At 46.5% G+C, this 23,201-nt stretch overlaps 1 protein-coding gene across 1 annotated transcript in view; it reads left to right on the top strand.

Annotated features, from left to right (window-relative positions):
- Nucleotides 1-23,201, top strand: part of GALK2 (galactokinase 2) — an 841,566-nt gene that overhangs the window by 302,331 nt on the left and 516,034 nt on the right. The window contains exon 4 of the mRNA XM_069624776.1: nt 7,168-7,258. Coding sequence (XP_069480877.1) covers nt 7,168-7,258 — 91 coding nt within the window. The remainder of the gene's footprint in view (nt 1-7,167; nt 7,259-23,201) is intronic.

Here is a 23,201-nt window from a genome sequence, read left to right as displayed (position 1 = left end):
GTTGACAGGCCCCATTACAAATCTTACACTAGGACCTTTCTCCTCCACTACGCTTACGCACCAACTAAACTAGAGTCGGGGATTTTGCCAAGTCTACACAGCTCAAATAATGCCCAGGATCATATATACTCTGCCTCAAACATTTCTTCCCTAACCCCACGATTTGAAGGTGGGGGGACAAACCTTGCACAGAGATTAAGACATCCTCCAACATACATCCCACTTCGGATTGGCTAAAGAGAGATGATATAAACAATCAGGAGCAGGGGAATTATCCCCCCGGACCAAGGGAGAACACACAGGGGGAAGGAGACTACACTGCAGATGATGGGGCCATGTTAAATAAACATATAAACGATAGTGATATGGGCAATGTTGAATGGCGCAAAATTGCTCACCGAGACCTCCCCAGCATTCTTCTGTACAATTTTTGTGATGTTGGCGGGCCCCACTCTCCATCGCGCTGTTTCTTGTCTCTGTTGAATGAAATCCCAAGACTGAGATTAATCTCGTCGGCGGATCTTAAACTTGTGGACTTTGTCCACTCTACGAGACTTGACCATGTGCAAATTGTTCTAAATTCTAAAAACGTCTTTGAGGCAATACTTGGAGAAGCTCAACAATTTCAGCGGATGGGGTATGACATATTGGTTTTTGGCACTGGCTTAGGGTCCTCTTGGAGGGGAGTGGATCATCACAACAAGCCACAAACACGTGAACAAGAGCACAAGGAACAGAACAAAGTTATTTCTCAGTCCCTTGGAGATGAAGAGCATAGCTGGAGGTGGTTAGCTCTCTCTCTTAGAGAATTGATATCCAAAATAAAAATAAAATAAAAGCATTACAACAAAAATGTTAACCTTACAGCTACATCGTAACAATGAAAGATCCTTTTCGTGGAATTCCAGATGTCATTTTAACTTCCTGGTTTCTAAAGATCTCTGTGCTAAATTTCAATCATTTGAGATCTTATGCATCCAGGAATCAAGGATGACCTCACCAATTCATTTAGATGGCTTTGAGTGCAAACATCAGTTAGATAGAAAATGAATATGAGGTAGACCATCAGGGGGCCTCCTAATTGCAATTAGAAAGACGGTAGGAACCATTATACTTGATTCTTTGGACATAATTACTGGTGCTATGATGGTGGTTTTGGAGATCCTTATTGAGAATGTTCCTTCGTATATATTCTAGTTATTAATATTTACTGGAATCCGGTTGCAGCAAACTCGGTACATCAGGTGAATGACTGCCTGACTACCATGATGATTAAATAAAAAGGTTTGCATGTTATGGTGGCAGGCTTTTTTAATGCTGAAATTAGACATGGAATTGGCTCGACTAAAAATCTGGGCTCAATTATGCCTTGAAGTTCAGTTAATGGCCAGACCACTGAAGGAGCACCTTGTCATTTGAACAGAAACGTTGTTCATGGCCTCATCTGGCGTAATTTGTTTTTTTTCATGTAAATACCTTATTTAATTCATGATCGGATGTCTACACATGGACTAATGGATCCAAAATGTCCTGCATAGATCATGTATTTAGGTCAACGAAAATGTTGGACATGTGCGTAAAATTTCATGTTGTAGATTCTATTTTCAGCTACCATAAATATTTGGAAATTATACTGATATGGGCTATGAAGTACACTGAATCGGGGGTATGAAAACAAACCCTAGAGGTAACCGCATTACATGGCACCAGGGTAACGTGCATAAGTTAACAGCCTCCTTTCTACATGAACACCAAACTAATCCCTGGAATAAAAGACAGTGGCCCTCATTACGAGAATGGAGGTAGCCATGGAGCTCTTAGCTCCATGGCTGCCTCTGTTCCGGGCTCCATTACCAGGTTCCTGCAATGGGGATTTACCGGGTTACTCCGACATAGGAGGACCCGGTAATTCCTCCTTGCAGGAACCCATCCCCATTTGAGCCCCCATAGGTCTCAATGGGAATGGGGAGGGAGGTAATAACGGGCAGATTACATCTGTCCCGTTATTGCCTCCCTCTTACCCTCGCGGGACCCGGAAAGTATGCCTGGTTTTACCAGGCATGCAATCCGGGTCCCGCGATGGGAAGCTCGTAATCGGCGCTCCCGGAATGAAGGGGGCTGGTCCCGTACCGGCCCTCTTCATTATGGGAGCGCCAGCCTTATAATGAGGCCCAGTGTTTGTTTTGTGTTGACTCATTCCCCGAATATCTAAAATCTATACTAGAACACTCTATTAAAGAGACTGGAAAGTTTACTTCTCATGCCCCTCAAATGCATGCATATGATCCACTAGTTAGATTCAGGAAAAATTGGACCAATCGAAATATTAGAAGGATCTTGAACACCAACACAGAATGGTCACTAAAACAGAAACAAATCTCGTTACTAAAACGGAAAATGAAAAATTGGCTAAGGAATCATAAAGTAAACATGCTTCAAGCAGACAATGAAGCAATCTTGAATGCTTTAAGAGAGAATTCTGGGTGTCAATTTTGGTCTTTAATAAATCATTTGGAATCCACGCAGGTAGCAACCCAGTCAAACTGTATAATGGAAAAAAGATGGGTCGCTCATTTCACTTCTCTATATGAAGGCAGAGCCGCAATGCCGAAGTGCCTGAAGTTTGTAAAAATCCACCCGTGGGACTTTAATTTCACTATCTCGGATATTGATTATCGGATAAAATCCTCTAGCTCTTTCTCTTATTCTTAGACATAAAAATAACTCGGACAATTCCCGTTTCCTGGAATATCTCATACATTATTCCTATCTATAAGAAAGGGGATAGGCGGCTTCCTGCTAACTATCGCCCGATAGCGATAATGGATGCCGAATCCGAGATATTTGCGGGACTAGTTCTTAAACATGTAGTTGAATGGACGGAGTCCTGCCATATTCTATCTAACAAATAGTTTGGCTTTCGAAAAGGCATGGGAACGGAAATTGGTGGTTTATTATTCACCCTCCTTCTGGGAAAAAACATGTAAACCCTCAGCTTCGCCTATCTATATATCCGCAGTTGATCTTTCGCTAGCCTTTGACAAAGTAGACCGAGCCCTGATGTGGAAAAGCTTCTCCATCTTGGGATGCCGTGGGGCATCCTAACTACACCAATTCATCTCCACGAGGGCTTGCTAATTCAGGTTCGATTAAATCTCCATGGAGATCTTTCGAGCCAAATAAAAACTGCAAATGGACTTTGTCAAGGTTGCTTATTTGCCCCGACACCTTTCAATCTATACCTATCGGATGCCTGGAAGATCCTGGAAGTCAACTCTCTTATATCTCCTAAAATCGAGGGCACAAATATCAACTGGTGTGCATATGCAGATGACTTCCTGCTAGTAGATGGCACCCCTATAGGCCTCCAATGTAAGTTGACTGCCTTTGAAATGTACACTAAAAAGAATGGCCTAATAATTAATTTTTTAAAAAACAGTTATAATGTGTTTAATCATAAAAAAAAGACTTTCATTTAGATGGGTATTAAACGAACAAATCCTCCTCAGAACCAGATCAATGTCCTATCTGGGCTTTCCCACATTTGATTCTAGGAAGAACCATCTGTATTGGAACTGCATTCTAGACAGACTGCCTAATTTGATATCGTAGATGAAGAAAGTGGCACACAAGTTTTGTAAATACTCTTTGATCCCCTTATTGAGATTCTAGAAATTAAGTCGTGCCAAAACTGATTTATGCATTAGAGATCTTGCCTTTTTATTCTCCTCTATTTTTGGGGACAATGGAATCCAAAATTTGGTGCAAGGTTATTTCCTATTTACCCAAGTGTGTGCCCCTAAATGCTCTGCGATTTGAGTTGGGACTTCTGTCTTTGGAATGCTTGACTCGATGGAGAAGATTGGTACTCTATGCTGAATTAGGGGAAAAACTGAAAAGGGGCTGTTCTGAGTCTTGCTGGCTATTGACTTTACAAATAGACTGCCTTAAAGCATTAGAGGAAATTGGCTTAAATCATAATACTCTGATGCTAAATCTGATTAGAGCTAAACAACTCCTACAACACCATGACTGGATCCATACTATGGACAGCCTACGAGCATCTAAGATCTACCATCATCTTGTCCCCCACGGGAAACCTATGGGAATTCCAGAATCATACTTACTCAAGTTCCCTGATCACATATGTGACAATGTGTTATTGATGGGGGAGATAAAAGAAATTAGATATGGCAAAAAAGGAAAACATATTCCCTGTCGCTTTTGTAAAAGTCTCTCCGTAACAGAACCTTGAAGCACCTTCTGCTAGAATGTGACACTTTCAAACCCCAACAAGTGAGAGCCTTTTTTAAATGTGTTCTTAATCCAGACTATGTTAATCTTGATACACTCTGGTGGGAAATGCTTCATGGAAAATCAATACCACTGAAAATAGCCACAGTGAAATTTCTATCAGAAGTATTTATGTGGGTTGGGTGGTGATGTAATGCAAAAACGACCCGGAGAAACAATCTAAATCAATGATTTACTTTTCAAAAGTCTAATCATAATTTAAATAATTCTATGGGGAAATAATCTTTAATGATATTATTTTCATATGTATTTGGGAATGCTTAAAGCTGCTTAAGTCATTTTCTGTATGGTTAGAAGTGTTCATTTAGCATTTTATCATCACGTGGGTTAATATATCCCATTCTTACTTTTTGTTGATGCTGACGTTTTCCAAGAATTGTGTAAAGTGCCCCTTTGAATCTTAATTTCTGGTTGAAATTGTGTATCAAACTTTTTATTTTTTGTGTAGATGGATGTGATTTTACTTACTGGTTTTATCTTTTCTATGAATCAATTAAAATTGACTCTGTAATATTATGTGATAACTGACCGTATGTTTTAACTCCTTCATGAAATTTGTAATGGGAAAATGTTTTTTTTCTTTAACTGTCTGTTATACTTCTTGAGTTTCAGGTATTCGTTTATTAAGTTATCTGTTTTTATTTAATTCTTGGTGTTTTGAAGAAATTATTTGTAAAGATTTTTTTCTTTAACCAAAAAAAGTATCATTTGATGATGGCACTTGTCCGCTCGCTTAACAAGAGACGGGCTTTGACTGGCGCGTCAGCCGCTGCCTCTCCGAATCTGTGGTGCTGGCACTGTTGCTGTTCATCTACTCCACATGGCTTAAAGAGTCTCACTGCGCAGCTTAAGCAACACCAGCCCTAAATCTCGTCCTCTGACTGGGTCACAATCCCGCCCTACCTCTCCCTACCCTTCCCCCTACAACTACTTAGAATACGTTTTTGCACTAGACCTTACCTGAATATCGTAAGCCTGGTTCCAGCAATGACCTGCATTTCTGGAAGTGGCCTGAGACTTTGTCCTTGAGCTTGCATTCGAATCTTGAGCCGGAATTCCTGTCGGAAGCTGATTCGCGGAGCAATCGGGAGCCTCGAACCCTGGGGATGGAGTTTGGGAATCCAGTTGTAAGCCTTGAATTTCCAAAATACAATTCACAGCTTTGTCAAAATGCCCAGGTCACCTCTAGTTCTTTGGTAGGTGCGTGCAGGCTGTCAGCGGAAGGAAGGCTGATCACGGGGGACTCGCAGCTGTGGGAGAGGGCTTGGCTGAGCCAGTGGAGACTTGTCAGGAGAGATATTGTTGCATTGAGTAGCCTGGAGGAGTGCTGTTTTGTACCGCCTTATGTTTCTCCGTGTTTGACGTTTTGTTGGGTGCTTTTTTTTTAATGGAAAAAGACTCTGACACGAATCCTGGAATATTGTGGTAACAATCACCATTTCGCCAATATTCACTCTGAGGACTCTTTAGCTGGAGTTTGTACTACTGACGCAGTTTCCTGTGTGTCCGCCAGGAGGCATACTACGTTTCATTAAGAATCAGAGCCCACTTTATGACAATGATTAACTAAATAACTAATGAAGAATGGATTCGAATGCTATTTGCAGGTTTGATATTTCAACTGATGTCTACCTATTCTGCTTTCTTGATTTTATAGCCTGGCAGACTGCTAAACTTTGTCAATGGCGTGATGCTAGTTTAGGCAGGTAGTGTGGCTGAATCTGAAAGACCAGCACCGAATTCCCTTAATTTGCGGAATCTCGAGTCTTGCCTAAATAACGGAGCCTACAGCTCTCTGGACAAGCCAAATACAGTGCTTAGTTCGTGAAATAAATAAGTGCCAGGGCCCAAAAATGTTCTAGCACTCCCGTGACACTGCGGGTGGGTAACCGTGCTGCCACTACCCATAGCTGCCCCTGACAGTGTCGACATATTTGGGGTTACACTACAGCTGGCACCTGCTCATTGTGGTTGATGGATGCACTATCACCACTTCACAATAAAAGTCAGTCTGAGACAATAAGTGCTGGAGCTCAAAAATAAGTGCCAGGGCTGAGCCCTGGCAAACACCCCCACAAATTCAGCACTGTTCAAATGATAGTTTGGCCAGACTGCAGTCCGGTCTTTTTCTCTGAAAGGAAGGCACCCAGTTCCCATCAAATCTGATTTTAGGTTTGTATAGAGGGCCTGTGTGCTCCCGCATATGAGCACGTTGTGGAATAAGTCAATAGGATATGTTATTGTCTTTGTGAGGTGCTAGACTGGCGTTGGTGTGGCTTTTTTTTTAACTCCATTGTTTTGGAGAGATCCGTAACTTGTTGCCTCTGGTGTACACTTGGCATAAAAACGTTATGCGGCTCTTTTTTTTTTTTTAGTGCACTGTTTGCATTTGTGAGCAAGTCCCAGTTGCAATTGTGTACCCTATTTTACTTTCAGCGCACATCAGCTTTGCGGTAGACAAGTAGCCGGCATATTTGAAAAGATAGCCAGTGGGATTATTTAAGAAAACGCCTAAAATTTAGAAAATACATGGAACACCTGTTATAGGATGAACGTTTAGTATTCAAAACGTCTAGATGATGAAAGGTGAGACCTGATGTAACCCTCTCCCTAGAAATGCGACTACATGGAGTTATATTTAAATATTAACGTGGAATGAATGCTTACTTTTTTTTTTGTTACACTTTTCACACCTACAAAATCTCTTTGCCGCGAAAATAATAAAGTTTTCATTTACATTAATGAAGGCGCTGTCTTTTCTGAAATTCAAACAGCAGGTGGCAGCAGTAGACCATGTTTTGCAACATATTGGCACTGACCCGGTCTAACAAGCCCCTGTTGATGTCGTTACAGAGATTTTACCACAAGCACGAACAGCATTCAGATTGACAAAACCAAACCTCTGTGGCACAACTACTTTCTGTGTGGGCTGAAAGGAATTCAGGTAATGTATATACATTTTTCTGACCGCAAGCACTGTAAAAAAATTATTTAGGGCGAAAAGAAATGCACTGAATGGAACAGTAAGGAAGGAATGTCTTCAAAAGCGAAAATTAAATTTCGGGGTGTAGAGGGAGGCTAACTGGCAATGGGAGGGTCCACTTCTGAAAATGGGCGTGGCAAACTTGGAAGCTTTGCTCACCCCTCCACTGTTCTATCCCCAAGGTCTGGTGTGGGGACCAACTCATAAATAGCACATTTTAAAGCGCAATATGCGGTGAGGCAATGGAAGCCTTTCTTGAAAGAAGCAGCTTTAAAGTTTTACTGCGTTTTTTCAAGTATATTTTTCTGCACAAACCATGTAAAACAACACGGCCAGTTTCGGAAAAGGCTTCCCTCACCTCTCTGCCTAATAAAATGCAAGTGTGCACAGGTGTGGGTGCACCTAGGCTAAAAGTAGGTGGTGGCGAACCCTTCAAATGTTGGGACAGGCACTAACTTCATAGACTGTGGGTGAGGGGCAAACTTACTTGGGTGGGGGTATCTAACTTCTTTACATATTTTAATGAGACTATTCTAGTGCAGCTTCAATGCTACAAGCAGTTAAAGCTCTCATTTAAGTCTGAAAGCACCCATTTGAGGACTGCTGTGAGAATGAGGGGTCTCCTGTCCCCTCTCTTCCCTTCCATTAACTCCCCTGTTAGGAAAAGTTTGAATGCAGTACCCTCTGGGAACACTACAAACAACTATGACTACAGGTATAGGCAACCCAACCTTTGGTATAAGCTTGTTCTACACAGATTTGGTAGCGTGTTGAGCAGCCAGGCTTATCTCAAGAGGGGATATCGGAGCTTTGTGGAGTTACACAAAGATTCACAGTTACAGGTATTCAAACAAACTCTTACACTCAAGGTTTCGTGCATAAACAATTATTAATTTATTTATCAGTCAGTTATAAAGCCTTTTTCTGAAGGGAGCAGTGTAATAGTAACACACAAATATACTTCAATACTGTACAAGTTTCTGAATCAGACAAGACCCTTTTGGGATGGCCTACAGACACAACCTACACCCACAGGCGACTTCAGTAACAACGGTGCTGGGGATATTAATATCTTACTGTTGGCATTCAGAACACTCTTAAAAGTTGGTAAAAGGCAAAGGCTATTAGAGCACAAGAGATCATCAATATTCTTAAGCAGGGCAAATACTTTTAGATACTCTTAGAAGAGTCATACAATTCAGTAGGCTAAGCCAAAGACAATGGGCAAAAGTCTTTGTATAGGATGCAGCACTTCAGGTAAGTAAATGGCAAAGTCTTTTCACAAGTTCTTAGGAGTCTTTGATAAAAAGAAGAATCAAATGTAGGGCCACAAGCTGATTAGACTTGTGAGTTGCAGAAGTTACAAGCACTTCTACAGTAAGAGGTAAGTTCTCTTAGACTTGTTTTACAGTACCTTGGTAAAGAAGAAAAGATGCAGCTGATGACTTCTGTTCCTGTGCAGCTCTGCAGATCTCAATGTTCCTGGGCCTCAGTTGTGGGGACAAGAGGAAGGACGTCTAACCTGCAACCGGCAAACTTCACTTTCAGTGGCCGTTTCACGGTTCAGCTACAACAAATAGCAACAGCATGGTTACTGGCTGTCAAGGTGGGCTTTCATTGCTTCTGGGGTCCCGCACTCTGCTGAGGGGGCTCAGGCTTGGCCAGTCCTATTTCGTGGGAGTCCAGAGGATTTTCCAAAAGCTTTAGGACAGCTTAAAAGTAACGCACACAATCTGGTGTCCCTCTCCCTGGCTATACGGTTTCCTGCAGCAACTCTGAGGAAATTCAACCAGCTCCGAGATGGGTGTCCAGGTGGCTTACTTTGGAGTACATTGGTCCCACTAACTCAAAGGGAGAAGTCGTCCTCGCAGGGGCTTCTCTGTTGATACGAACTTGGCAAGTTGCCACTGCAGCAGGGCTTCACCGGGCAAACCAACGGTCCAGGAGTTGAAACAGGTGTCCTCTTCAAGCTCTTCTTCGGTTCCTTCGTGCAATGGTCGACTCTGCCTTCCAAGCCAAAAGACTCGCCTTTTATTCAGTTCTCTCCCATTCATTTCAGTCTAGCTGCCACTCACCCAGCAGGGTGGCTGTCCTTGCCGGACAGTCAGCCAGCCATTCACCACATAGTGCATTTGGGTCTCCTAGGAGACAAAGCACAGGGAGTTTCGGGCACCTCCCTCACTTCCTGCCTACCCCAGACACTCTGGAGCCAGAGGCGGGTTTCAATCAGAAACCCCACCAAAGGCGAAATGAACAAAGAGACCAAACCTGTTTTGGCACGCAGAGAAACGCCCTATTAGGACCTTTCCACAAAGACATGGCGAAAAACAAAGACCAGGGGCCCTTTTGTCAAAGATGGCTCTGCGGCATTTTGAAAAAGATGGCTGCAGAGGTTAGCGTTACCGGAGCTGTGAACAGCCGCGGAAAATGCAAACCATGGTAGTTCGGAACTAAACCACTGCCACCAGCCATTCTGTGAGAAAAGGGTAACATACAAATGCTACATGAGCAGTTAGACACAGGAGAAACTAAGTAACCCCTCCAGCACTCTATTGTAAGATAGGTTATGCTGGGTCGAGCAAGTACACTGCTAAATAAAGTCAATTTCATTTTACTGATCTGGGAAACAGTAGTTTATCCCAGAGAAGGTATTTAAACCATGGGAAATCTAAAAGACTTCCTTGTGTCACTTCACTGACGGTGCTGTGTGACACAATGTAAAAGATGGTGCCTATGGCGTTTGTTAGACTCCATAGCCAAAAAGAAACACATTGTAGAAAATCACATTTAAAATACATGAGAGAGTGGGAAGAAGGGTCACACTCTCTTCAGGTTAAAAAAATCAAGTCCTCAAAATCCAGCAGAGTTGCTGGGTCTCTAAGGGGGAGGGAATTAGCACATTTTTGAGAATTCTCCCCAACACCCATGCAAGTACTAACACCACATAACAATTTCAATAGCTTAAAAAATGTATTCATCTGAATGCAGATGCTAACAATGAAATTGTTTACGTAGCCAAGGTTTGCACAAAACACTTCAAGGGATCAGACCTCGGGTTCTCCGCATTTCATAACATATCCCCAAACCCATTGAAGAAGATCATCACTCAAGACACAGGTGCTTCTAACCTGCACCTGCCTGTCAGCACCGTCACTCCTGGTGCACGTCATAATGCCTTTAAATTCCATACAAAACTTACATTAGATGGCAAAACCACACCTTCCAATAAAAACAGTTTGCAAGTGAAGAGGCAAGTTCAAGTAGAGTTGGCGCTACATGTGTGAAGAAAGTTGTTTATTTATGTTAAAAGTGCTTTCTGATGGACCCTTCTCCAGTGAAAGGAAGCACGGCACACACTGATGACTGCAGCTCACAGGTAAAACCAATCTCTCTGTATTCAAGGGAGTGTTGCCTTTCAGCTGTGTCTGGGGCATCAGTTAGCAGAACCTGTGCACTCCTAACCAGTGGCACAACAGCATTGACTTGATGGGCTCTAGCACCCCCTGGCTGACCTAAGGAGCTGTATTTTCGGACTGGGGCAGCTTTCACTTTGAGTCTCCTGGGCTCCCCCGGATCGGGGGAGTCCAGGTGACTCAAAGCGAAAGTTGCCGCAGTCAGAAATACAACGTGGTTGTATTTGTAAATGCTGCAGTATTTACAAATACAACCACGTTGTATTTGACTGCAGCGGCTTTCACTTTGAGTCTCCTGGGTTCCTCCGACCACGGCAATCACAAATACATGTATTTGTGATTGCCGTGGTTTTCCAACCATGGCAATCGCAAATACAACATTGTATTTATAATTTCTGCGCCTTTGCTTTTTGCATTTCATTTTACGTTTTCTGTGCTTCCCTTGGCTCGGGGAGCACCGAAAACGTAAAATGAAAGTGAAGACAGTGGCAGCCTCCTCAGCTCATGCAGCTCTGCTCTGGCTGCAGTAAGCAAAAGCTCCCAGTAGGGGGCATTTGCTGCTTGTTTAGTGCCGGCAGGGCAGACCTTAACATGAGCTGACAAGGCTGTCTGAAATGGTAAAATGGATGCTCCCATGTAAACGCTTTTGAGCCTCGTTTGCCCAAATGTTTACATAGGAACTTCCATTAAAATTATGTGTAATGCATGTTTTGTATTATTGCCCATCTTTTGGGACAATAATATTTTTGAGCGCACTATTCCTTTAATGGAATCACTTTTAGGCTTCTTCTGGTTTTGGCGACCAGCGAAAATAGGACCCCTGTAGGTAGAGCGCTTTGCCCAGGACCATAGATTGGTGAAGCCCCAAAGAAAGTTTGGGTGGCATAGTATTCTCAGCACAGGAATAAAGGCACCAGAATGGAATGCAATAGGAGCTTAAAAACCAGGATGCACTGAACGTTCACCCTAGAGAAGGACACATTCGAGAGGCCTTTAATGGTTCTCCAGAGAACATCAACTCCTCTTAGTAATTGTGTGATAAGCCGAGGGGTCAGGCTGGAGGGGGCTGGTTGATTTGTGCCGTCAGGGCATTGAGACATACAGACAGATGGAAGTATTATAAAATGGAAGCCTGCGTGTTTGAAAACAAAAAAATAGAGGTTTGGAGCACATAAAGTTACTCATTCTCCATTGTGAAATTAATTATAAAATGTTTCATTTAATTTATTTTTGGTTTAGGCCTAATTTAAACAAATACAAATATTGAGTGAACCCCTCCTTTTTAATGCATTATTTTGTTTGTCTAATACTTCAAATACCCTAAAGTGTTTTGTCAGGATGTTGGGACAATAACAGATTACCTGAGCTAGATAAAACTAAGAGATGAAGCTTGTCTGGTGAAGCACAAAGTCCAATTAATCCCACTCTCTACCAGATAAGAGCTGCATACCCTGCTTCAGACCATGCAAAAGGATGGTGTAATCGAAGTTGCAGAAGCAACAGAATGGGTGTCTCTCATAGTGCTGACTAAAGCCCTGATGGCAAAGGTTCATGCATGTGCGTTGACCTCCACGGTCTGAGAAAAAGGGTATCCGTAGAAAAAAAAACGAATGAGAAGAAATCGAGGTAGAATTTTGTCAAAATGTTTTCAATCTAAAAAAAAAAACAGATGGGGGTTGGGGTAAGGTTATATACCTTGAGGTAGGGAGAAGCGGTGGGGGCTGTTGGGTCCTTCACCCCATAACTTTTTTCTTTAAAGTGCATAAAGCCAAAGAAAATGTAGATAATTCGACCAAAAAAACTCGTTCTTTTCTACCTCGATTTTGTTTTCTTTTGTTTTTTTCACGTACTTCCAAAAAAACGTGATAGCCGGCCAATATACCTTACCTAACATTGCAAAGTTCACTCTCCAGTTAGGGAAATTAGTTTATTTCTCCAAATAAGAGCCTAGGAAGGCCTACCACCATAATGTTCGTCAACCTAGTATTTTACTGCTTTCATAGCCCCTGAGAGCACTTTTCAATGTATCTTTTTCCATTTTTACTCTTCACTGCGAAGTCGTCCCATCTGCTCCACAACATCCTCAGAGTATTCTGCCTTCAGCATAACATGCTTGTGATGGCGCCACCCAAGATGAACACAATTTGATGCAGAATTGAGTTTAATGGAGGATCGTCAAAAGTGGTCTCGAATTACATAGAGAGAAATGTCTCTTTCGACAATGTTGAGTAGAGTATTTAGGTCACACAATACAGAAAAAAAGTATTGTCCTGAAATTGAGCCTAGTGGCGTCCATTGAAAATGCTCTTAGCCGAAGACCAAGTACCATGTATGCTCATTCATGAGCATGGTGGTGTACTCTTTGAAGTTCATAAAATACTTCTCCAGAGAAAACTGAACCACCCGGGACTCTTCTTAAAAAATAAATAAATATATATGGGCTCCTTTTAGAAGTTATTTATGTGAGATGATATCCGATAAGGACTTTTCTCCTGCCTCCTCGCCATGATCTCTTAATCCCTATATGTATGTAAACTGTTGGAACTACTTTGCACTGTAAAGAATATTTTTGTATTGTGTGAATATCGACATGACCATCAATAAACAAAGTTAAATAAATAAGTACATTTAAAAAAGCACTACTTTTAAATTAAGTGAGGACTGCAGGCCTGCTTTCCAACAAGTGAAGCTCTAAATAATGGCTTTACTGAGTCTTCAACCGTGTAATCCCCAAAGATACACTGTACTGACTGTCCACACCACTGCACATCGACTGGGGGCTGTTCCAATGCTGATGTCAAGTGACTTAGTCAGTGGTTGCATTTACATCGACATTTTTCACCTGCTCTGAATCCAATTATTTCATCATTAAAGCAGAATTATTGGCATGTTCTTGAGCTATTGAGTATTTCCACGTGAGCATTGGAAGGCCTCAGCTCCACCCTAGGCACAGACGATAAGCCAATAATCTAAACCCTTACTGGAGGAGGTGTAAAGAAAGCAGCGTCTCGTTTAGCAGCAAAACTCCCAAGAGTTTTCATTTGATGCTGAGACCGTAAATTGTTGCACAAATGTTCAAGCTGATCGCCTTTCCCGTCTCTTTATGACCAACAACTGCACCAGCGGATGGGTTTATGCGTTGGCATGTGTTGTTGCATATGTGCTGGTTGCACCTAAGTCACATTTGGAATAATTTCTGAGGAACTGTGCCTACAGCAACTACAAGCAGGTACTGTCTTGCAGAACAAAGGGTTTCCCACAAAAGAACAGTTAGAGGGTATGTGTCGGTAACTTTGGAAAGTAGCGGTTGAATTATCATTAGAATGTGACCGCCACATGAGACACAGGCTGTTTTTACCACCAAAAGCACTATGCAACACCCTGATGTCATTGGCACAAGGAGGGCATTTTGGAATGCTATTACTAATTCTCCAGCATGGGGTCTGGCATGGATTCACATGCTCATGAATTCCCCGTCGTCAGGCTGGGAATCCTCGGTAAAGAAAAAACCAGTATCAGTTTAGTCTCTGATCTGTCTTTTGTAGTAATAACCAATCACTGGTCTCTGCGTCATACTGACCACAGCCCATGACTGCCTTCTACCTAAGCACCGCCTCTGGCAGCCATCTTTAGATTTTTACCGCACGTTCATGTGTTGGGATCCTCGTGCTATTGCTCTCGAGCGTTAGTGCTATTTTTTCACGTTTTTTTCTCAAAACTTTGTTTTTTCCGGTCAAAAGAGCCTCAAGCTCCACCGACTCTCCATCCGATCAACGGGGACCCGTGTCGGATTCGTCTGCGCCCCTCAAGGGTGAAGATTTCGTCGAGCTACGTTTTGGAGGACTCCAGAAGCTTCTCAGGCCCGGACATGGCCCAGGAGAAGGGAAGCTCGACGCCCGGAAAGCTGTTCAGGGTCTGCCCTGGATGCCAGCTGCAGAACGTCTTTAAGGAGGACGAACACTCCTTTTGTCTCTACTGCTTACATGAGGACAAGACGCATGTGGAGAAGGACTGTGCGTTTTGCGGCAATATGTCGGAGCGGACCATGAAGGACCGCCACCAACGCCTCGCCAACTGGCTGGAAGGGAAGAGCCCGTCAGGCGAGAAGAAGAGGAAGAAATCCGAGCGGTCTTCTAAGACATTTGAGGACGCCCCGGCGACGGGGGTCCAACACAAGGCCAAGCACCGCGAGTCCGCTGGCACCGGGAGCGCCGAACGGTCGGGCTCTACGGGCACCAGGCAGGGCGCACCCTCCCCGGCACCTTCAGCCACGAGCCAACGCTCTGGGTCGGGTAAGAGCACCCGGCGAAGCTCCTGGAGAGGGCCCGGTCGAGCTCGAAGGCCCCATCGGAGGGGGAGCGAGGCAGTGTCCCCCCCCTCAAGGATAAGGCAGTGAGCGCACCTAAGGTGGTGAAGGCCTTAATCCATCCGGCCAAGCCCTCTATCGATACTGTCGCGGGGCCCTGGCTCAGCCTGTGGAGGCTACACCAGTGGTGGCGACCTCGGGGCTCAGAGTCTCCCTGCCACCTCGGAGGGAGTCCTCTTTTGTGCCCATCGATAGGACCCCCGTGAAATCCCCGGCGGGGAAGAAAAAGGGGGGCATGGCGTCGTCGTAGATTCGGCTTCAGAGGAAGAGCTGATCGAGGTCTTAAGCCAGGGCCTTGGCGTGGATGAAGACCGGCCCGTCGGGATGGATCCCGACGCAGGTGACGACGACAGCGTCGAGGGTGCCGACGGGGCCCCTGATCGCCCGTCGGATACCCCTCTGCCAGCGCCGCAAGACAACTCGGCGGCCATTTTGTTGGCTATACAGTCCTTATGCTCAGAGATAAGGACGAGACTACCGTTGCCGACGGAGGAACCTCTCCCATCGGGGGATCCTGAACCGGGACCTTCTGGTGTTCCCCCGCCCAAGAAAAGAAGGATTCACCCTCCACCTCCTTTTCAGCCGTCGCGACCCGTCCAGCCCTCCTCCCCGTCCACCCGAGGGGATGATACGGGGACTGACACGGCAGCGACGGGTACGGACGACGAGGTATACGACGAGGATCTCCCGTCGTCACCTCCCACCAGGGCTTCTCCGCCCGACGAGATTGGATCGTTCCACTCCATGATCGCCAGGGCATCCGAGCTTTTCCAACTCTGCCCTGAGGAGAAGAAAAAGGAAGGATTCCTTTATCAACGGCGCGAGGCCAAGAGGAAGACGGTCCTCGCGGTGCCTCTACTGGACGACATTTGGGATGAGGGCCTCGCCCTCCTCAAGAACCCTTCCACGACGCCAGCTAGAAGAGACCGGTACGAGAAGAAGTACCGGGTCCTGGACGCGGCGCCCCCTGTGCCTCCGGGCGCAGCCTACCCCGGACTCCGTCGTTTCCGCGGCGGCCAGGAAGAAAGCGGGGGGGGGGTGCGGCCTCCACATCGACTTCCCCACCGGACGGCGAGGGAAAGAAATTGGACGCTATGGGACGCAGGGTCATCTCGTCTGCAGCGACGACGATTAAAGCGGCCAACGCCTTGGCTATCGTGGCCCGCTACGACAGGGAGCTATGGTACAAACTGGCTCCCCTGCTGGACTTCCTACCGGACGACAAGAGGGCGGATGCCCTGGAGATCCTACAGGAAGGTGAGGTGGCGTCGGACCACGCCATCACTACACTATTGCGACGGACATCGCCGACACTGGGTTTCGCCAGTTGGGCAACGGCGTGTGCCTTAGGCGGCGTGGATGGCTCAAGGCTACGGACTTCCGTCAAGACGTACAGACCAGAGTCCTGGACATGCCGTTCGATGGGAACAACCTGTTTGGGAAAACAGTGGACGATTCCCTTGAGGCCATTAAAGCGGACACTGAGACGGCCCGGGCCCTTGGGGTTCTACAGCAACGACGGATGCCCTTTCGGAGCAGCGGAGGCAAGGGCGCCTCCAAAGGTTCTGGCGGCGGTTTCTCTACCTACCGTCAAGCAGCCCGCTCGTCGTCTCAGGAGGCCTACAGAGGACGAGGCAAGTCTGGCGGACCCCGCCGTCGTCGCCAAGGAGGTCAAGGCGGCAAAGCCTCGTCGAAACAGGATTGAACCGGCCGTGGGGTCGGGCCCCCACCGAAGCACCCCGATGGGAGGCCGGCTGGCGAGCTTCGTCAGCGTGTGGGAGTCCATCTCCACCGACCGTTGGGTGCTGGACGCCTTAGCCCGGGGCCACGCGCTCGAGTTTCAAAGAAGGTGCCCGCGCGTCCCCCCCGTGGCCAGGAAAGAGCTTCACGTCCCTCTGCTTCTCCTGGAGGTAAAGGCGTTGCTCAGGAAGGGCGACATCGAACTCATCCCAAAGAGGCTTTGGGGCTCCGGAGTTTACTCGAGATACTTCCTCGTGAAGAAGAAGACGGGAGGATGGCGCCCCATCCTAGACCTGCGACGTCTGAACAAGTTCATCAAGGCGCAGAAGTTCCGGATGGTCACCCTCCAGCACGTCCTGGGTCAGCTGGAGGAAGGAGACTTCCTGTCGTCGTTGGATTTGGAGGATGCCTACTTCCATATTCCCATCCTAAAGGGGCACCGAAAATTCCTCAAGTTTGTGGTCCAAGGGCGTCACTACCAGTTCAAAGCCCTCCCCTTCGGACTACGGTCGGCACCCAGGGTATTTACCAAGTGCCTTGCACCGGTGGCGGCGCAGCTGCGCCGCGAGGGGATCCACGTCTACCCCTACCTGGACGACTGGCTCATCCGTGCCAAGACGAGGGAGCTCGCCGTGGAGCACATGGCAAGGACCGTCCAACTTCTCACGGACCTGGGATTCTCTGTGAACTACGCCAAGTCCCACCTGGTACCCGCGCAAAACGCACTGTTTCTGGGAGCGAAGCTCGACACAGTGTCCCTTCTGGCCTCCCCGTCGGAGGAAAGGACCAGGTCCATCCTGGGCAAGGTACAGCGGATGTTGGTTTCCGACGCGGCCAAGGTGAGGTCCATCAAGTCCCTCCTCGGAATGATGTCTTCTTGCATCTACCTCATTCCCATGTACAGGCTCCGGATGCGCCCGTTGCAGGAGTTCCTGGACGCGCGCTGGATCCAAACGACGGGCGGCTTCGAGGAGAGGATCACACGACGAGAGTTTCCGCCGAGCGGTCCGGTGGTGGGGCACCCGCGCGCATCTGACTGCGGGCATGGACTTCCAGTCCCCAGACCACCAGGAGACAGTGACCACGGATGCCTCCCTGGAAGGGTGGGGAGCGCACACCGAAAATCTGCACGCGAGAGGCCTCTGGCTCCCGACGGAGAAGTCCCTCCATATGAACGTCCTGGAGCTCCGTGCAGTGTTCTGGGCCCTCAGGTCCATCCTTCCGTCCCTCAAGGGCAAGGTGGTGAGGATCTTCACTGACAACACCACCACCATGTTTTACATCAGGAAACAGGGCGGAACCAGGTCCCCAGCACTGTCCAAGGAGGTGCATGACCTGTGGCATTGGGCCGTCGCCCAAAGGATGTTTCTGGTGCCGTTTCATCTGGCAGGGATAAAAAACACCATCGCCCACTCACTCAGCAGGGAGCTGCGCTCGTGCCACGAGTGGGAACTACGGCAGGATCTAGTGGATCGCCTCTTCCGACGGTGGGGCACACCCCAGATCGACCTGTTCGCAAGGGCGACGAACTCCAAGTGCCGGAGGTTCGCCAGCAGGTTTCCCCAGGCGAGGAGCATGGGCGATGCTTTCTCGTTCCCCTGGGAGGGCCTGTTCCTCTACGCGTTCCCTCCTTTGCCACTGCTAATCCGGCTCGTCAACCAGCTCAAGAGGTCACGGTGCAGGATGATCCTCGTCGCACCTGCGTGGGCGAGGCAGATATGGTTCCCGGACCTTCTGGACTTATCAGCATCCCCGCCAATCAGGCTGCCGGTGGACGCGGATCTACTCTCCAGGGAAGGAGGCGCCATCCTCCACCACGACCCGAAATCGTTGAACTTGCAGGCCTGGCTCCTGCAGCGCTAGAGTTTGGAGGATACGACATACCGGCCGACTGCAGAGAGGTTCTTGCAAAGGCCAGGGCGTCCTCGACTCTTAAATGCTACGGACACAAATGGAAGAGGTTCTCTGTCTGGTGCCACGCACAGAAGATTAACCCTCTACGGATTACGGCTCCCCAGGTACTGCCGTACCTGCTGACGCTGGCCAAAGCTGGACTGGCACACGCGTCCATCAAGATTCATCTTGCTGCGATCTCCCGATACACCAGGACCACGGGCCGGACGTCCTTGTGGTCTCATCGTCTGGTGAAAGAGTTCATGAAGGGACTGTTCAGATCGTTCCCGCCGGTGAAGGCTCCGGCCCCGGCGTGGGAGCTCAACGTGGTGCTGACCAAGCTCATGGGACCTCCGTTCGAGCCTCTGCACTCGGCCCCGTTGAAGTTTCTGTCGTGGAAAACAGCGTTTCTTGTGGCCATCACCTCCGCACGACGGATGGGAGAGATCCAGGCCCTTTCCTGCAAGGCCCCGTACTTGACTTTTCACGACACGAGGGTAGTGCTCAGGACGCACCCCTCCTTCATGCCCAAGGTACCGTCGGACTTCCATCTCAACGAACCCTTGGTGTTGCCTGTGTTCTTCCCGTCGCCTTCGTCGCCGGCTGAGAGGACTTTGCACTCGCTGGATGTGGCTAGAGCGCTGAAGTTCTACGTGGACCGCACAAAGTGTTTTCGGAAGACGTCACAACTCTTTGTGAATTTTGGACCTGTCAATCAGGGGAAGGCTCTCTCGAAGGCTTCCATTTCCAGATGGCTCTCCGGCTGTATCATGTACTGTCATCAGTTGGCAAACCGACCGCTGCCTGGCCGTCCGAGAGCCCATTCCACCAGAGCGATCGCAGCCACCACGGCGTTCCTTTCTGGTGTGCCCCTGCTGGACATATGCAGGGCTGCTACGTGGAGGTCGACGCACACCTTCACGAAATTCTACTGCGTCGATCGGGATTCCAGGGAGGAGTCCAGGGTCGGCCAAGCAGTGCTGCGCAACCTGTTCGCCTGAGGTGAGCCTGGTGAGGAGGTAAGATGCTTAATGTTGGGTTTGATGTAATGCTTAATGTTGAGCCTTTGCCACCTCCCGTGGTTGTCCATGTGTGTACTGCTATGTATTCTTTATTCATGAGCATGTGAATCCATGCCAGACCCCATGCTGGAGAAGGAACAAGTTACTTACCTGTAACTGTTGTTCTCCAGCATGGGTCTGGCATGGATTCACATGCGAACCCTCCCGCCTACCCCTCTGCGGTTCTTCACTTGGTCATACTGCCACTTCACGTGCTTCCAAATCTGAAGATGGCTGCCAGAGGCGGTGCTTAGGTAGAGGGCAGTCATTGGCTGTGGTCAGTATGACGCAGAGACCAGTGATTGGTTATTACTACGAAAGACAGATCAGAAACGAAACTGATACTGGTTTTTTCTTTACCGAGGATTCCCAGCCTGACGACGGGGAATTCATGAGCATGTGAATCCATGCCAGACCCATGCTGGAGAACAACAGTTACAGGTAAGTAACTTGTTCCATATTAATTAAGGGAGTAGTATTGTTGGGCTCCCATGGACATGGAAGTTGAGCTACGGGTTGGCATATTCACAACCTGTGTGGCAAGTGTCTGCAGACCAGGACATCCCCAATGAGCGACATTGTTCCTTAAGGAAGTCTTCCACTGCGCACATGTATGCTTTGGTGGTGATCGACTACACCTTGGAGAGTCCTGAGGTGTTCTTCATGCAAGGACTCCCTAGGACCTAGATGTCATGGTGTAGACCCTCAAAGCTTTCCAAGATCTATTCTGACATGAACAGTACCCCAAATTCATTCTTCTGAACATGGTGTTCTAAGACTCCAGCCTCAAACATCAAAATGTCCAGGATCATGCAACACAAATCCTCCCACTATGACCTCATGACAAATTGACAAGTTGAGGGTAATATGAAGTTAATGATATATAATGTAGGTTCTGCACTTTTACAGCAAGAAAATAGTTCACAGAGTGACAGTTAACACGACCACAGGAGTAAGCCCATTAAAATTCATGAGAGCCTGTGCTCCAAGCTTCAGGCTCACTTGCTTGGACAAACGAAAAATCCCACTTCACTCGGCCCCATACAAAAACAGGTGCACAAAGTGCGAAATTGTAGAGGGGATTTGTTTAATGTTTAATTTGTGATTGTTTGATCTTAGAATTTGTGTGTTTCAAAGAGTTTAAATTGTATGTGATGATAATGAATATTTTGTAAAGTTTTCTTATGAAACTAAACAAATACATTTAATAACAATAATTTGTTTAATGAGAGACGTCCCACTGCATTCTACTCTATAAAGAGAGGGGCCTGGGTGAAGGTGAAACTAACGCCAAACCAAAAGTGTAAGTTCAGTCCACCTTGAGAAGTGCTAAATGTGTCCTGCAACACTTCCAATCCAAGCAAAAGGGGGAAAGTGGAAGTGTTAGTCCATTTGATACTTATATATCGCTTGAACCCAAAAGCATAAAGTACTTTGGCTCCAGCTAGGAAACTTCATATAGGTACAACAACTAAGTAGAAAAAGAGGTTTGATACAGAAAGGTCTTTAAGAATTACTTGGACTGTAGGAATTGGGGTCAATTCCAAATGGTGGCACCCTGGATAACAAAGCTTTTTCCACGCACTGACATAGGTTTGAATGGGAGGGTGGCTACAGATGGAGAAGAACAACAGAGAGTTGGAGCAGCTCAGACACTGGAAAGGAGCCATTTGAAGACATTTGAGAACGAGAGTGGCTAGCTGGAATTTTAATTCGAGTGTCAACCGGTAGCCAGTGCAGATGGAAAATAATTGGTGATCTATGGTCCCTCAAAGGGGTCAGAATAACTGTTCTTGCTACACTGTTTTGTACAGATTATACACTGGAGGAGGTTTTTCAGAGCTTCCATAGACACAGAAGTGCAATCCAATTAACAGCTATTAATGGCATTTGTGAGAACACCAAGATGGCTGTTGGAAAGGCATGAACAAATTTGACGGAATAGCCAAATGTAATGATTTGAACTGCTAATCACTGCATTCACTGGTGAGGAAAGTGACAAATCAAATACCATTAACTTTAGAAGCCAAGGGCAAAGGTTGAGGATATATTGTAGAAGGGAGAATGGGCTGGGTTAATTTTATTTTTTATGGAGGAATGCATCTTCTTTAGTCCTGTTTTATTACAATCATTCTTAGCCTATTTCTATTCATCCAATTATTGATTCTGCCAATAAATTGATTCATTTCAAGGCAGAATTCATCATGACCGTGACGACCTGGGAATTTTAAAATAAAATTGAGACTCATCAGTGTAAGAGTGAAATCCTATGTTCACTGACTGGAGTAGATCATGACTGGAGTAGATCATGGAAAGGCTTTACATATAATAAAGAAGGGCAGAACTGATCTCTGGGTGACACCAAATTTGATGGATGAAGATGGAGTTGAAAAATTGGCCAGAGTCACACATTAGCATCTATCCAAGAGGAATAACTCAAAGCAGAGAATTGCTATGGTTGACACCCTCTCCACTGAGGGAGGCCTAAACAGTTCCATGTGTTCGTCACGGGTGTCAAAAGCCGCTGAGAGATTAAGAAAGACCAAAAGAGATTTGGACTCTGAGTTCCAGAGCAGGTATTCCCGATCAACAGTGAGAGCTGTTTCAGTGCTGGAGCTCACTTCAACCTGGATTGCCATATATCCAAAAGGGCATGGGGTTTTCGACAAAGGTGTGAAGTTGCAAATGGCAGATTTGCAATTGGTTCTGTCTGGACTAAGACTGAGTTTATTTACTAGAGGGATAATCTAAGTTTGCTTAAGCTCGGTTGGAGCATTTTAAGAGAACGCAGACTCATTAAATATAGATGTGATACTAGGTACCCATTTTGCAGTGCAATCAGTTGTAATGATTGAAGGGCAGCGGTTGGAGGGGCATAAAATGGGATTCATTTGTGAAAGAATATCAATCGTGGCAGATGTTTAGATTGGGAGAAAATTCACTTCAGAAATATCTTAGATCTGTCAGCAGCCTTCGACCTTGTAGATCAGGAGACATTGCTGACCAAACTTGCAGAACAGGGTGGGTGCTCTAGTAAAGCCATAGTGTGGATCAGGTCCTTTCTCACAGACAAGTGGTCAAGAATAGTTTGAGGGGAGATACGTTTTGACTTTGAATTAATCAAGTGCGACGTATCGCAGGGGGCATGTCTCTCTGCGGTCTTATTCAACATTTGCTGTCGCACTTTATGTGACGCTCTGGATGCATTAGGGGTGCATTTCTCTAACTAGGCAGATGACACTCAGCTCATCATAGAGCTGAGTGGGGTCTACAAGAAAGATCTGGAGAATATAGAGAGGGTATATGAGGCTATTCAAACTTGGATGATAACGAACGACCTTTGCCTCAATGCAAATAAAACCAAGTTTTTAATTTTTGGTTCAACACAGGCACGAGCCAAACTCAGAGAACTGTATGAAGGCTTTGCCATA

The sequence above is a fragment of the Ambystoma mexicanum genome, chromosome 11, assembly GCF_040938575.1.
Source record: "Ambystoma mexicanum isolate Mex_15411 chromosome 11, UKY_AmexF1_1, whole genome shotgun sequence".
Taxonomy (NCBI): domain Eukaryota; kingdom Metazoa; phylum Chordata; class Amphibia; order Caudata; family Ambystomatidae; genus Ambystoma; species Ambystoma mexicanum.
This window is presented reverse-complemented; position numbering and strand designations above follow the sequence as displayed.